Consider the following 16,155-nt stretch of genomic DNA (forward strand, 5'->3'; position numbering starts at 1 on the left):
CATGAAAAACATTCCTTGGGCAAAATATTGGCCCGTAAAAGCTGTGAAAAGTGATGAGTCATCACTTTTTTTCCACTGGAAGAGTGGGCACAACAGGAATTCTGGGCACTAGAGACATGTGGGTATCAGACCTAAAAAAAAAAAAAAGAAAGGTGGGTACTAGGGGAAATCCAGGCACCAATACTTCTAAGTCATAGGGTTCATGACAGGGATGGTTTACAAGGCTAATTTTGTCATGGTTCAGACTCAAAACTGCATTCCTGTAACCAACAATAAAATATGACAAATCAAAAGGAGTAAAGGATTTATTTATATACAAAACTGTTTACAGCAAAATTTCTGAATTAACATTGACCAAGGAGGGAATATTGGTGTTCAGGTGCACAACACCACAAGGTATCCCCACATGATCAAGTCAACAGAAGGAAAAATAATAATAACCCTTAAGAGCACCTTGAGTCATGAAGGGAAGCAAAAAGGGTAGGGGTTTCCCGATTTACACCTTCATCGTATGGTGCTGTTGTGCATCAAAAATAGCAGATTCACAAGTTTATAGATCTGCTATTTTTGGCACGTGACACAGTTGTACGGAAGAGCATAAATCAAGCAATATGGAAACTGTAAGGCACAAGACACAGTATCGCCAGCTTCTCTTCGACCACACATCAATCAACTACTTACTCATCAATAAAGTAAAAACTAAATGACAACCACTAGGGGTAGAACATGAGAATGGTGGAAATTTAAAATCATAGCATTTCTATACTTTCCTTTTGTAAGGCTACACAGGCTGAGTAAAACAGGTCATTAAGGGCCTCAAGGGTATAATAGTGTTTGTCATCATGGTGTAAACTTGTAAATGAATTAACTTGGATGCAAGCCACCGTGGCTTAATCAAAGAGGGTGAAACTAAAGCTTTATCAGCGTCCCTCATGATCTATTCAACAATTCATCTTCAACAGTGTTAAAAATATAAAAACTGCAATTCATGTTGTCTATACACGTTATGTACTTATCTCCAATATTCTAATATATCAAGGGGGGACATTTCATTCAAGGTAGAACCAATACTATCAAACCAGTTTCTAGGATTCTATTTCTATAGCAAGAAAAGGCCACAACTGAATATTGGAGATCTGAGATGCTATGTTAAAAGTTTTGTGGCAGATAAGGGCATGTCCATCATATGACAGCTTTATTACACTCAATTTGAGGACAAGTAAATTGTACAAATTAAGGGTGAAAGTACCAATCTGCTTGGCAGAAAAGTGTAAAAATAAGAATGTGGCTGGAAAATACAAATGGATGTCCATGCTGGCAGTCATTTGACAGTTTGTACGTGAATAGCACCTGAAGTTGTTGAGTTGTGCACAATGAAAAATAAGTGTTACAGTGACACTTATGTGACAGAAATCTCACTCCAGAATGTACTAAGAAATCAGCCAGTTATACATAATAGTGAGAAGTAATGTGAACTGTGGGGTCATTGTAGGGTATAATATGACGGGCAGAAAAAATCCCTACAGTAAGTGCCAAGTTCCAGGCATAATGTATACAGTAGGCATTTATACCAGCCCTTCTTGTGCATCTAGAAGACTGGTCAACAAGTATCGCGACATAGGCCAATCATGTCTCAAAACTTCATGAACACATTTCATTACAATGAATTGGGACTAATATATTTGGCAATCTTGTCACTTCTGATTTCTGTACATTTGGTTGAAGTCAAGACATGGATTATACCTAGTCCTAGACGTCTCACTTTTTCTTTTTTTAATTCATTGAAAAATGCTCCGTGGTCTAGGACTGGGAATAATCTTTGTCAATGAACTTCTCAATTAGTGGGGCAACTTTAAGAAGCCGTCTGAACAATTGGCTGCCAATGTAAAACATATTGTATTACAATGGTGTAGCAAATTGCCAATGTTGTAGCTCCTTGGTGCTGAGGAGGGCAGGGTTTGGAAGCGGACGATCATGTGCCTCCTGTCTTCAGCCAATCAGCTTTCTGATGTCCCGTCGGGGAAGGTTTTACATCACAGCACACTTCTTCTCCTCCGAGGGTGCATTTCCATCCGCTTTCTCCATCTCCAAAATGATTCGCTTGAAAACTTCCACAGCCGTCTGCATTTCAAAAGAGTTGTGACTTTGTCTGTATGCGTTACATGCTAGGGCATTTACGAATAGTGATTTTTAGTATTCAAATTATTCGACCTCAAAGTATTCGAATAGCCGAATATTCGACAGGACTGGCCAAACTGTAAAATATTAAGTAAGAGGGGAACATTGTGAAAATAGCCGATCTACATGCTCACAACGCCTTGCGCTGCAAGGCGTTGTGAGCATGTAGATCTGCTATTTACACAATATTTATCTGCAGAACCGAGTCACATTAAATGTAATACCTACAATTCCAAGTGCTTGTCAGAGTGGGGGTCCCCAGTTCAAATATGTTTATTTTGGGGGTCACGGCCTAAAAAGGTTTGAGAACCCCTGGTATAGAGCATTAACAAATTCATCCACCAGGGCCATTGACAACTCATTCTTATGACTTCCTATCTAGCCAAACAACAAAACTATATATTTTTTAAAGAGAAAACAATAAAAATGTGTGAATATTCGACTTCGGTGGACAACGTCGAATAGTGACTTTGATATTCGAATATTTGGTGAATGCCCTATTACATGCAAGTGTTGATGTATTGATCTGAAATGGACACGTTACCTCGTTCTCCTTGGCTGAAGACTCCATGAATGCAGCACCCCAGGAGTCTGCCAATTTCTTTCCTTCCTCTGGCTTGATCACTCTGAGATAAAGAGATGCTTGGTTAGATTTAGGCCTAGAATTATTGAATGCTTTAACCAGTGAAAAATTGCAGATATACAAGCTCACAGCGCGGCACCGAGTGCCGCGCTGCGAGCTTGTAGATCTGCTATTTTTGAAAAAGTCGTGAAAATGTGTGCAAATCTTTGAATATATGTATTTTCAAAGCGAACGTTTGTAACTCAAATTTTGCGCCTGGGGGGGTCCCTGGAACTAAATATTTTGAGATGGGGGTCCGTGGCCAAATAAATATCATTTTGGCGGTCCTTCACATGAAAAAGTTTGAGAACCACTGACATAGTAGTCTCTCACGAACAGACTAACTGAGCTCCAGTTAAGTGAAAAGGACCTTTTCTTTGACATGGCTAGCCAGATTGCTGACATAGAAACATCGATAAAAAAAAAAAAAAAAGGATTCAAAAGACACTTATAGAATCGGGGTCAAAATTCTAATTTTCACGATTTTTCAAAAATAGCAGATCTACAAGCTCGCAGCGTGGCACTCGGTGCCGCGCTGTGAGCTTGTATATCTGCTATTTTTCAATAGTTAAAGCATAAAATAATGATACACAATAATGTGTACCCGTTCTGAATGGGTTATTAAAGGACAACTTTGGTTGTTTCAACATGGGTTCATATTCTATTCTGGGCATGTCATAATAGGTGAACATTCTGGGAAATGGGTAAACATTTGGTGGAAACAGCAGATCTACAAGCTCACGATGAGTCACAACACACCACAGAGCATGTGAGCTTGTAGACAGGCTGACAAAGAGATTTGGTGTACAGAGAAAAAAAAAAGGGGGTCAAGTACAGACAAAGTATTTAGGGTTTAAGTGGACAAAATGACCCTTATATTACAATATCAGGGTACAATTTCTGTGGATAGTTTAACAAGATGCAGAAGAACAGGAAACTTATAGACAGAGGGGAGGATGTGTGACAAAGGTCATTATTTGTTTTCATAAACATGTATGCCATATTCTGCCTGCCAACACAACTCAGGGCACTGTACACGTTGTCGGATTTTATCCATTTTACTAAAATAACAAACAATATATATCAAATAAGAACAAAGGGGTTCTACAGCGCGCCTCAGCCTATACGGCTAGTCTGGTGCATCACAGGAGCAGGGACAAATGTATGCAGAGGAGAGAGACTGGAGCAGCTCAGACAGTTTTGACCTTTTATTCAGGTGCCAGCATAAAGAGAAAAGAGTAGCGTTTCGATGCTAGAGCATCTTCATCAGCTGATGAAGATGCTCTAGCATCGAAATGTTAGTCCAGTCTCTCTCCTCTGAATATATATCAAATACATGGTTCTATTAAGCGGTCAAGCATTTAAATAACCATGATGAATACCTTTCCATATGGAGATCTTTTTTGTTCCCAACAAGAACGGTTGGCACCCTAAAAAAGAAACGAAAAAGGTAAACAGATTGTGAATACACACAACAACAAAAAAAGACAAATTCACATTTGAACGATTAAACTATTATGATAATAACTTACTGTATCTTGCCAACCATGTCTAGCAGCTTGTCATGTAGAACCTGCACAACTTCAAAACTGGTAGAGATTGAAATAAATAATAAAAAAATAAATTAGATAGTGTTATCAATTTTAAAGCCATTCTCTTACAAGCCTTTCATTTGGCCTCCAGATGAATACATTTCGTGTCAGAGTTGGGAGACGCTCGTTTTCAATAACAAGACATCCTGCTGCCTCCTGTTTTATATGCAATTTTGAAACAGGTGGTTCGCAGGACCGTTGAGTGATTTCCAACGAGCGCTTCCAAACTCCAACACTTAGAGAAATAATCACCTGCACAGAATTTATTATTGACAGAATGCATTATTGACAGCTCATAACATGTCTACGATGGTTATGAAACAAACACTTTCCATATAAAAAGAAGATAATTTAAGCTTTCTGTACAGCTGCAATGTTGGTGAATTTATCGTCATTTAATACAATCAGATATGTCTTTTCTGTTTGGATGTATGGGCTGTCAAAGGTTGAGGTTGATAACTCTAAATTCAACATATATACAAAATATCTTGAGTTGCAAGCTGCGGCTAATATTACTCATAGGATGAAAGCAAAGCACCCACTCACCTTTTCATGGAGGTTACTGCGTATACCAACACATACCCATGGATGTCCATGGAATGGGACTGAGGGAAAATTGAGTACTCATCCTGTAGAAAAAAGGTTTTCCATACTGTATGTCAGATGTTCACCAAGTAAAATGACAATTATTAAGACTTTTACAACTTCTACTTGACAAACAATGTATTTGACATTTCAGTCTAAAATCACACCTTCCCTTGAAGTTGTTATTAAGTTATTATTAATATAATGTCACCATTCATTCCATAACTGTCACTATAAAAAAAACAACAACATGTAACTCACTTGTCCAGCTGTATCAACAAGCTGCAGATTGAAGTCTTGACCATTGACTGAGACCATTTTGTTGAAAGCTGGAGAAAATAACTGATTAAGCAAGAGATTTTTTCCCCCCTCACACACTTTATAACTTTCTCTCTGGTGCAACATTTTAACAAATATTTCAACTTACTGTTTTCAATGGTGGGGTCATAGGAGTCTACAAACTGTCCTTCCACAAACTGTATTGTGAGAGATGACTTTCCTGTGCGGGGCAAAAAGTAACATTAGACGACATCATGGCCAATCTAAAATAATAATGGAAAAACAAACTCTGGTGGGAAGGGAACATTCTCCTAAAACAAACAGCTTCAACTGATACGTATCGTGCCAAGAAGATGTTGGCTGGGCCTGGGTGTAAAATGTATGGTTCATAGCCTTAATTGGGGGTGCGCCATGTCTGACAAGATATTTCAGATTTGACCTACGTGGACATTTTATCTATTAACACCCATTCAGAACGGGTACACATTATTGTGTATCATTATTTTATGCTTTAACTATTGAAAAATAGCAGATATACAAGCTCACAGCGCGGCACCGAGTGCCGCGCTGCGAGCTTGTATAATCTGCTATTTTTGAAAAATCGTGAAAATAGAATTTTGACCCGATTCTATAAGTGTCTTTTGAATCCTTCTAAGATTTTTTGAAAAAACCTATGTTTCTATGTCAGCAATCTGGCCGGCCATCGTCAAAGAAAAGGTCCTTTTCACTTAAATGGAGCGCAGTTGGTCTGTTCTTGAGAGACTACTATGTGAGTGGTTCTCAAACCATTTGAAGGACCCCCAAAATGATATGTATTTGGCCACAGACCCCCATCTCAAAATATCTAGTTCCAGGGACCCCCCAGAAGCAAATTTTGAGTTACAAATGTTTGCTTTGAAAATACATATATTCAAATATTTGCACACATTTTCACGACTTTTTCAAAAAATAGCAGATCTACAAGCTCGCCGAGTGCCGCGCTGCAAGCTTGTAGATCTGCTATTTTTCACTGGTTAAAGCATTCAGGGAGACGAATAGTAAAATGTAAAGGGGGCATAAGCAAAGAGTTCCAGGGGTGTAAAGTAAATAAGTACATTTACTCAAGTACTGTACAATTTTTTGATATTTGTACTTTAACCTGTGAATTTCCAATACTTTTACTTCTACTCCACTACATCTCTCATATATTGTACCTACTCCACAACAATTATTTGCTTTAGTAACTAGTAGTTACTTTGTAGATAAATTATTAAGAGTATACAATAGTATAACACATGTACATTAAGCATTCATGCCAACAACACTTTTGTACTTTCACTCAAGTACATTTTGGAATTCTGGACTTTTACTTGTAACAGCATTTCTACATTGCAGTATTGATACTTTTACTTGAGCAAATCATTTGAGTACTTTTCCCACCACTGATCAGTTCTGAGGGAGGTTTCAGATCCCCACACGCGTGCGTGTGTACACACTACACACACATCAGTGGTCTCTCTCTCTCTCACACACACACACACACACACACACACACACACAATGTGGCTGACACACGACAACCCCCGCATGTCTTTGAAAATGTACCTTGTTATGGGGGGTCAAAGACATACGGTACAGTGACCCCCATAACGATCAAACGCGTACATAATGTGGGAACAACATTAAAAACCAGACCAATGTAAACAAAAAGTCACCCAGGCGGGCCACGCTGCAACATTAACGAGGAAAACAAAGCCCTCTGGAACAACGTTAGCCTCCTGTGTTAGCACAGCTAGCTAACATTAGCCAAGTGCATCACACCAGCAGCCACTACCACCACTACTCACCTACAGACCTGTAGCCTATCACTGCGATTTTTCTGTATTTTGGTTGAGGCATTTTCGTTGCGAAAAAAAAAGTTCACTGTACGTCCAAAAACTTGTAGTGTACCAGCTGTTGTTTTTTTAATTTCAAAACAAAAAATAAAAAAACAAATAAAAACTTTTTTTCCCTTTATCGCCACATTCGCCTCCTCGCGTCACGTGACAACAACAAACTTTTTCTGTACAGAGAGGTCCACTCCGCCGCCGGGGCCTCGAGTTTGAACTTCTGTTGCAGTTGAACTGAAGAAAGACGGTTACTCTCGGTACTTTTTTAGTCCGTTACTCGGTTTCTTAACGGCTTCTCGCGCGCTTTATCGATAAACCACCGATAGTGTGGGAACCGGCGGAGCGGCTGTTTATACTGGAACTATAAACTATAAAGGCTCGTTCCGCCGCGGGTTCGCTTCGCAAGTCACTACTGACGGAAACTGACATTGTGTAAGCACACCGTCGTAAAACACCCAGCCGATACGTCACCACACCACCGCACTGACTGCTGCTGCAGGGACGCGTGCTGGCCGGCAGATGCCGCTGTTGTTCCGCTGTCTCTTTTCCTCTCGTGCCCAAACCAGTGGTTTGTCAAACTTTAAAGGAGTAGTTCACCCCAAAATGACTTTTTTTCTGTAGATTACTCACGCCATGGAGACCGTTGTTCACCCCCAAAGTCATTTTGGGGGTGAACTACTCCCAAAAAACTACTAGTTCACCCCCAAAATGACTTTTTTTCCCTATTGATTAGTCACACTATGGAGACTTGAGTTCAATAATATGTTTTTGTATTCGTGGCATTCCTAAGACAAAAAAATATATTATAGTTATATAAATATAGTAATTATAGTAAATTTACCCCAATTTATTCTGGATGGGGACCCAAATAAGGCCCTGGATGGGGACCCAAATGCATTTGGGTCATAATTTGTTTTACCCATCCAGAGTCAATGGGGGTAAATTGACTATAAACTTTTTTTTTTTTTTTTTTTTTTTTGCCTTAGGAATGCGACAAATAGGCCCTACTACTACTATTGTCTCCATGGTGTGACTAATCAATAGGGGGGAAAAAACATTTTGGGGGTGAACTAATTTGTGTACACTGTCAGAGTTACAGACTTGTAGCGTCAATTTAGACCACCATAAAGGAACCTAGAGAGTCCCTGGAATCCACTTTTTGAGAACCACTGGCCCTAACACTGGCCCTAACCACTGGCCCTAACTGTGTTCTATCCGTCTGTCATTCAATGTTATATGAGATACTTGTTTCCTATGGAAATAAGCTTAGTCTTTTCTAGGATCTCCTTTTAGTAGACCTTGTACCAGTGAACTGTACTGTCATGAAACTGTACTTTTCCCTATGCAAACTTCTTCTAATAAAGTCTTCAATCAATCAAAAAACATTACTGTTTCCCAAATGGTGGATCGGTACCCATTTGTGGGCCGCGAACACATTTGTATAGGTCACACGAGTACATATATCTCTTTATCTTGTAGTTTCCCCACATTTGTTTTTAATTATTACATCAAAACATTATTCACGTTTTTTTTGTTTTGTTTTTTAACAAGGGTTTGTGAAAATAGACGATCTACAAGTTCACAACGCGGCGCAAACGTGTTGTGAGCTTGTTGATCTTCTCTTTTCACTATTTGGGTCCCATCCAATTCCATTCTCTTTTGGGTCTTTCTTTAGCTAAAAAGTTCGGGAACCTCTGCCCTAACCTGTCTTCAGGTAGCAGAGAACTAATTATTTTGTTTGTAGCCTATTTTATCGTATTCGTCTTGTTGAGGGAGTTTGATGTAACAATAATTTATTTGACTCAAATATAGTGCCAGCTGTGTTGTATCTGACAAATTTGAACAGCTGAGCAAACCTATACTGCCCAGTTCTGCCTTGGGGTTTCTATACAATGCATTACAAAAAGTTATGAGTTGTTGTTGTCATTATTGTTATTGTTGATGTTGTTATTGTTATGTCAGTACTCAGTGGGATACTTGGTGGTGCCGCTCAAAACAGAGGCAAATTTATACCCTAAAAAAATCTTATCCACATAACTTGACAATTTAATATTTTTTACTTTTAAAACAATAGGAGAACTTTGTACAGTATGGATATGTTCAGAATCAGACTATTTATTGTCACCTCACAGGTTTACAGGTGCTAGGCTATAAGTGGGTGAAATAAAATAGTATATGTTATGTATACATGTAATACTTATTATTATTATTTTTTTCATGAAGAGAAAATAAAAGAATTGAGTAAAATAAATCAAGCAGCAAAGAGAAACATGTTGGGTATAAAGGCAAAAATCAAAGATATATATATACACACATAATCCATGCTAGTACAGTATGTACAAACATGAGCAGATAAAACATAAGCTGCATAAGGTTAGACACAAAGGTGGTAGCACTTTGGAAGGTCCACTATAATACATAGCATGAAATTAGAAATTAGTTATGAATACAGATGTGCCTTGCATGAGATTTTGACTTGCCCTTTGGCGGTGTGCCTTGTATGGAAGAACTTGGCAAAACCAGTGCTCTAAATAATACACTCATTACAACTTAGACTTTTACTATGTAACGGATTTCTCCCGTTCCCTTACTAAATCAGTGGTTCTCAACCTTTTCAGGCCGCTACCTCCAAAATAATCATATTTTAACTGGGGAACCCCAATCCTGAGGTCCCGAGCACTAGAGTTGAGGCATTACAATTTGTATAACACGGTTCTGTTTTGAAAATAGCAGATCTACAAGCTATTTTCACATTTTCTGCCTCTAATACTTGACAATTTGGCCAATGTTTAATTTGTCATGTTAGAGGTATTAAAACGTGCTTAAATTGTCACTTTAGAAATGTGCAAGTTGGTTTGTTTACAGTTGAGTGAGATAACAATGTTGCACATTAAGTTAATTATCTGGGTACCCCCCAAAATAATTTGGGGACACCCCTGGGGGTCCAGACCCCACAGGTTGAGAACCACTGTACTAAATGACTGCCTTCTATGAGTAGCAGTCATTGTACAGGTAGGCTCACAAATACTGGCAAGTTGAATCATAACTCCCCCAGTTTGGCCTAATGCCCTTCAAACAAGTGAGGCCTCATTCCTTAGACAACAGGTTTTTGTTGATATGATGAAATCTTGTTGGACGACATCAAGTGAAATGCTGTGCACAAAACCTGTGGTGGTGAGTTTCGATTTTGAGGCTGCCCACACACAAGATAAAAATAAAAAAAAGTAATAGTGGCATATTTACACATTATAACAGATGTATTCTTAAATCCTTACTATTACATCATGAATCTACCGGTATATGCATACATTGTACATACACCTATGCACGCACGGACATGCACGTGTGTGCACGCACGCGCAGGCTATTTACATACATATAATGCAACCAGTTCCAAATCTATTTCAGATAAAAAAATCCAATTTACACATATTTTTAAATCCTCCACATATACAGCATTGAAAACATTATAGTTATATATGTGAATGTGATATATTTCTGTAAAGGATATTGTTATTTAGAACTCGAGAGAAAAACAAACTTTACAGCTTTGATCAAGAAAATGAGAGCATGCTGTGAAAATGGGATTTAACAGTATAGCAAACAGTCCTAGTACCAATCCCTGAATTAAGCATTTGTAATGCTCCCAATTCCATGTTATTTACAGGAAACTGTTTTTCAGTCAACAAGGGAGTTGTCAACCTTTTAAATGACTAATGCTATCCACTTATTGTCACTAGCATCCTTTAAAATCACCCTGAAAAACCACTTACAGGCAGCAGCAGCCGTTCGCAACTGGTAAAAACAAACCTAGCCCAGCCCAGCCCTACCCTCCCCTGCCCGTTCTTTGTATATACTTTCTTTCTGTTTGTATAAACTTACTGTTTTTTGTTCTTTCATTCTTTTAATTTTATTTTACTGACTATATCTACTGCATAGTACTGTGTTCTATTCGTCTGTCATTCAATGTTATATGAGATACTTAAATGGTTTCCTGTGGAAATAAGCTTAGTCTTTTCTAGGATCTCCTTTTAGTAGACCTTGTACCAGTGAACTGTACCGTCATGAAACTGTACATTTTTCTATGCAAACTTCTAATAAAGTCTTCAATCAATCAATCAATCAATCAATCAATCAATCAATCAATCAACCAATCAATCAAATCAAAGGTTGTTATTTGGACCAGAAGCAGTATAGAGCTCTGCACACTAAAGGGAATTTAAGCTGCAGTATCTTGAAATGTGAGGATAAGCACGCTCCGTACAGACCACCAGGTCCAAGTCTTGTCAGTGCCGATGGTTGCTTAGCCGTCAAGGTTGCTGAGGTTCATGTCCTTTAAAACGTCTTTAGGCTGACAAGAACCTCAATATCCTATCTCATGACCTCCAATTTCAGAAGTGCTTTGATGATTATTATTTCATCTTGGAAATCACATTGGCTAACGCGATCCTGAGAGGGATGCTGGAATGTGACACAGTCAAAGATGGTTTATGAAGGCCTGTCGAAAGAGAAAACAATTGCTTAAGTTCGAAAATCAATACCTATGTACTTGTGAGGGTAAGTGGGTGTGTGATAAGGCATTCACGAATAGTGATTTTTAGTATTCGAATTATTCGACCTCAAAGTATTCGAATAGTCGAATATTCGACAGGTCTGGCCAAACTGTCAAATATTAAGTAAGCAAGAGGCGAACATTGTGAAAATAGCCGATCTACATGCTCACAACGCCTCGCGTTGTGAGCATATAGATCTGCTATTTTCACAATATTTATCTGCGGAACCGAGTCACATTAAATGTAATACTTCATAAACTATATATTTTTTAAAGAGAAAACAATAAAAAAATAAAATCGAAAATCGAATAGTGACTTTGATATTCTAATATTCGAATATTTGGTGAATGCCCTAGTGTGTGATGAACACATACAGCACATACCAAATGCCCAACCCAAATCTCTTTGCAAGGTCCACGTTAAAGTTTCCATAAGACTGGCAGAGGTGAGCCCGACAAACATCAGGTTGTAGAGGAGGACGACGTGGAAGTTGGCCAACCAGTTGTACCGACCAAAATCTCCAAGCAGCTCACACCTGGTGATGCCTGAAATATCAAACGCCGCACAAATTAGGGTAGTTTAGTCGATGTACTCTCCTAAGACAAAATGCTAATTGACTGATTCTCACTGTAAGCCTACCCAAAGTCCTGGAGAAAGCAGGCAGGGCTGAACTGAGCACTAGCAGAGATACACAGTTCCCAATAATCTGCAGAAAAAGACACAATAATTCTACAGGTCAAGTGTTTTCGAGGGAAAGACAAAGACAGGAACAATGGAAGGCACAGTGTGTGTGAATAACCTGTATTATAGTAGTATCCTGCATCCGGGGTTGTAGGCCAGTGAACAATGGGGAGCTGTAGAACCCCACCACAGATGAAGTCATCAGATATCTAGAATTTTTTACAGTTAAGGGAACTGAAGCTTGTCTACTGCAGGGGTTTTCAAAGTGGGTGACGGGGCACCCTGGGGTGCCGTGACGGCAGTCCAGGGTAGATAATTTGATAATATTTGGAATTTATTTGGACATTTGAAAAAATATTTAGTATCATTTTAAACTTAATTATTTTCAGTCAGTTCTAACCAAAATGGCTATTATCTCAACGTTTTCCTCGCAACATAATCACTAAAATATCGTCACTATCGGGCAGAAACCTCGTATCTCCAAGTTTCAAATGTGTACGTCTTTTGGTAAAGCAAAGCCCTGCTTCATCATACAAGACTGTCGCACAAAACTAGTGAAAACAGCCGATCTACAAGCACACAACGCCTCGCATCGCGAGGTGTTGTGTTGTGTGCTTGTAGATCTGCTGTTTTCACTAGTTTAGTACATTTTATAGATGATAAATTCAAAACTAACGGTTGGACATACAAGGTTTCCACCACGACGATATGCTATAAATATAGGGTGCTGGGAGTGAAAATTATAATGTAGGGGTGCCTCGGACGGATTAAAAAAATATTCATGGGGTGCCCTGAGACAAAAAAGTTTGGGAACCCCTGGTCTATATATGTTCATCAAGCATGAGTAGCTTACCTAGGCTAAACTCTAATTATTACATCAAAAGAAGTGCAAAATAGCAACGGTATGCCTGTAATTTTGTGAAACCAATTAATGAAAGGATATAGGATGAGAATGACTTGAATCACAGCTCCGAATAAGCCAAACGTGGAGAATGAGGCAGTGCCCAAGAGAGGGTCCTTTGAGAGGAGAAAGTAGATGTAATCAACACTTACTGTATATGATATTTTCCATGGAATTTGCTGTATAGTTGCAGTTTTGTCAAACATATAATAAGTAAGATTGCCATATTCTGAACAATAGCATAAACCTGTATTCTAGGAGTCAAACATCAGGGTTCCCACACATCTTTACAAATTAATTTCCAAAACTTTTCCAGAATTTTCTCAACTTTTTCAGGCTGTGACCCCCGAAATAATCATATTTGAACTGGGGACCCCAGCACCATGACGAGCACGAAGAGTTGAGGAATTTTGTATAACACGGTTTTGCGTTGCGAGGCGTTGTGAGCATGTAGATCGGCTATTTTCACAATTTCTGCCTCTAATATTTGACAATTTGGCCAATGTTTAATTTGTAATCTCAGAGGTATTAACAAAATCAATAACCAAAGACAATGCATAGCTATTTTTTCCAGGACCTTCCAGGACCCTTGATCAATTCCAAAACCTTTCCAATACTGGAAAAAATGTTTTTCTAATTTCAAAATATTTCCAGGAATTTCATGACTGTGGGAACCCTGAATCATTTCTTTACTCACCTCCACCCAATGGGGCATGGCTGTTTCATCAAACAGCAACTCAATCACATGGAAACACACTATGAGAACACACATTACCTGGGAAAAGAATAACACTGTCAGTGTCAGTGACTTCATGATAAACTGGTTTAAATAAAAAGAAACACTGAAATCATGTCTGAGCAAGTAGTCAAGTGTTTGCCTACAGTTATTGGTAGTAACAGCAGCATTGCCAAGGGGTAAACAAGGTTATATTGCCATATGGTTGCTGTCCTCTGCATTTCTGCCAGGAGAAGCAAAGATGTTGCGTTAATAATTGTATAAAATCCTTTTCATACCCTTGATCAAAATATGGCTTTAAGAGCGCTAACTGGCCTTACCCAAAATGGTGCGATAAATCTGTGTGGATTGGTACTGATATCTCAGAAGCTCTGCATTTAAGTTCAAACAAAAGGTCTCACCTGAGTGGGAACAAAAGAGATAGAAAGTGTCAAGCAAGCCACTAAACTAAGTTCATCTTTATTTACCTAGCCAGCCAGGGACGTGCTGGGCCCCTGATTCAGCCCGGGAAAAAGAGTTGGAGAGGCCCTCATTGCGAGAGAGATCTCTCTCTATAGCGCTGCTGCTACTCAATGATTTGCCATTTCAGATCATGACAAGTGACAAGCCAGTGGGCCAATTACTGTACATGAGTTATATTTCGCCGTTGTCGGGTGAAAACCTTGTATGTCCAAAACCGTTTGTTTTGTATGTATCATTTTAAAAATGATTTAAACTAGTGAAAACAGCCGATCTACAAGCACACAACGCCTCGCATGCGAGGCGTTGTGTGCTTGTAGATCTGCTGTTTTCACTACTTTTGTGCAACGGCCTTACATGATGAAGCAGGGCTTTGCTTAGCGCAAAAATGTATACATTTGAAACTTGGAGATACAAGGTTTCTGCCCGACAGTGACGATTTACTTTGTTGGGCCCAGCCCCCAAAATGGAAGGAAGGCCGACATTTAATTTTTTCCTAATGGCTGACCTGGACCGGACCGGGAATGAACCGGCCGTTCGGGAGTTGTCCCGCTTTTCCCAATGGCCAGCACGTCCCTGTACCTAGTAGTCCAGTCGTTATGTGAAAAAACCTAAAACAAATTGCAATAGTAGCAAACTCAACTGATTTTGTATCCTCAATATGTCCTTAGTGAGGGAAAAAAAGTCCCAAGGAATCCCATCAGGGCAAAGTTTTGAAAACGACCTACCTACCTTCACTTACTATACACTACACTATAAAGGAAAAAATTACTCCCAAAAAATCTGCTTTAAGTGGGATGTGAGGGTTCAAACTAGGGGTTTTTAATTATTCTGAATCCATTGCAAGCATTTGTTCTGCATGAAAAACATTCCTTGGGCTAAAAACGGACCCCAAAAGACTGTGAAAATCACTAAACCATCGTTTTGAGGGGCCATTTCTTGCCCAAGGAATGTTTTTCGTGCAAAACAAATGCTTGCAATGGATTCAGAATAATTAAAAAAAAGATTTTTTGGGAGTCATTTTTTCCTTTATAGTGTAGTGTATAGTAAGTGAAGGTAGGGTACCGGTAGGTCGTTTTCAAAACTTTGCCCTGATGGGATTCCTTGGGACTTTTTTTCCCTCACTAAGGACATATTGAGGATACAAAATCAGTTGAGTTTGCTACTATTGCAATTTGTTTTAGGTTTAGCCTAATTCTGGCCTAAAATTACTGGACTATAGCTCTTATACAGTATTACAGTATATACTGTAATACAGAGGAACACAGTTGCTCACTTGTTAGCTTCCTGATGAGAGCGGCTTCCTCCATAACTATGCAGCCCATTGTCTCTTCAATATCCTCCAGTAACTGAAAAATTGCAAATGTCACTAGGTCATTAACGCACGCACGCACACACACACACACACACACACACACACACACACACACACACACACACACACAAACACACACACACACACACACACACACACACACACACACACACACACACACACACACACACACACACACACACACACACATGCACGCATGCAAAAGTAAAGTGAAGTACTAACTCTCATCCGTGGGTTGACCAGTCGCCTCCTTGTGATGCTTAACATTCGTGACAATCCAAAAGGTGTACATACTGCAAAAGACAATGACATGTAAGCATTTCTCCAACATAAAAACGTCTGTTATTATAGTAATTAGCGGTGAA

The 16,155-nt window shown here is 39.1% G+C and overlaps 2 protein-coding genes across 2 annotated transcripts; both read right to left on the reverse strand.

Moving 5' to 3' along the window:
- Positions 1 to 291: 291 nt before the first annotated feature.
- On the reverse strand, positions 292 to 7,531 carry LOC308287756 (GTP-binding protein Rheb-like). Its single transcript, XM_080729009.1, has 8 exons — positions 7,083 to 7,531; positions 5,405 to 5,476; positions 5,239 to 5,306; positions 4,939 to 5,021; positions 4,333 to 4,389; positions 4,183 to 4,230; positions 2,723 to 2,804; positions 292 to 2,121 (listed from the first exon to the last, which is right to left on the reverse strand). Exons 1-8 carry the CDS (start codon positions 7,132 to 7,134, stop codon positions 2,029 to 2,031), a joined length of 555 nt encoding a protein of 184 aa, XP_080585135.1. The 5' UTR covers positions 7,135 to 7,531; the 3' UTR covers positions 292 to 2,028.
- Positions 7,532 to 11,562: 4,031 nt separating this feature from the next.
- Positions 11,563 to 15,779, reverse strand: LOC308286882 (limb region 1 homolog-like protein; the record flags this gene model as incomplete). The annotated part of the gene is made up of 9 exons (XM_080728005.1): positions 11,563 to 11,585; positions 12,115 to 12,222; positions 12,317 to 12,383; positions 12,477 to 12,567; positions 13,302 to 13,375; positions 13,957 to 14,034; positions 14,142 to 14,218; positions 14,316 to 14,396; positions 15,731 to 15,779. The coding sequence occupies 9 exons, from the start codon at positions 15,777 to 15,779 to the stop codon at positions 11,563 to 11,565; spliced, it is 648 nt and encodes a 215-aa protein (XP_080584131.1).
- Between the last annotated feature and the right edge of the window lie 376 nt (positions 15,780 to 16,155).

This window comes from Nannobrachium achirus (genome assembly GCF_963921795.1).
Source record: "Nannobrachium achirus genome assembly, chromosome: 6".
NCBI lineage: Eukaryota > Metazoa > Chordata > Actinopteri > Myctophiformes > Myctophidae > Nannobrachium > Nannobrachium achirus.

What these genes read in the sequence shown, in the direction of transcription:
- LOC308287756 (XM_080729009.1), bottom strand. Translation starts at nt 7,134, where the DNA reads ATGCCTCAACCAAAATACAGAAAAATCGCAGTGATAGGCTACAGGTCT. An exon ending in GCAGTAACCTCCATGAAAAG is followed by an intron (nt 4,390 to 4,938) that starts GTGAGTGGGTGC and finishes AATCTCTACCAG; the next exon opens with TTTTGAAGTTGTGCAGGTTC. An exon ending in CTTCAGCCAAGGAGAACGAG is followed by an intron (nt 2,122 to 2,722) that starts GTAACGTGTCCA and finishes TTTGAAATGCAG; the next exon opens with ACGGCTGTGGAAGTTTTCAA.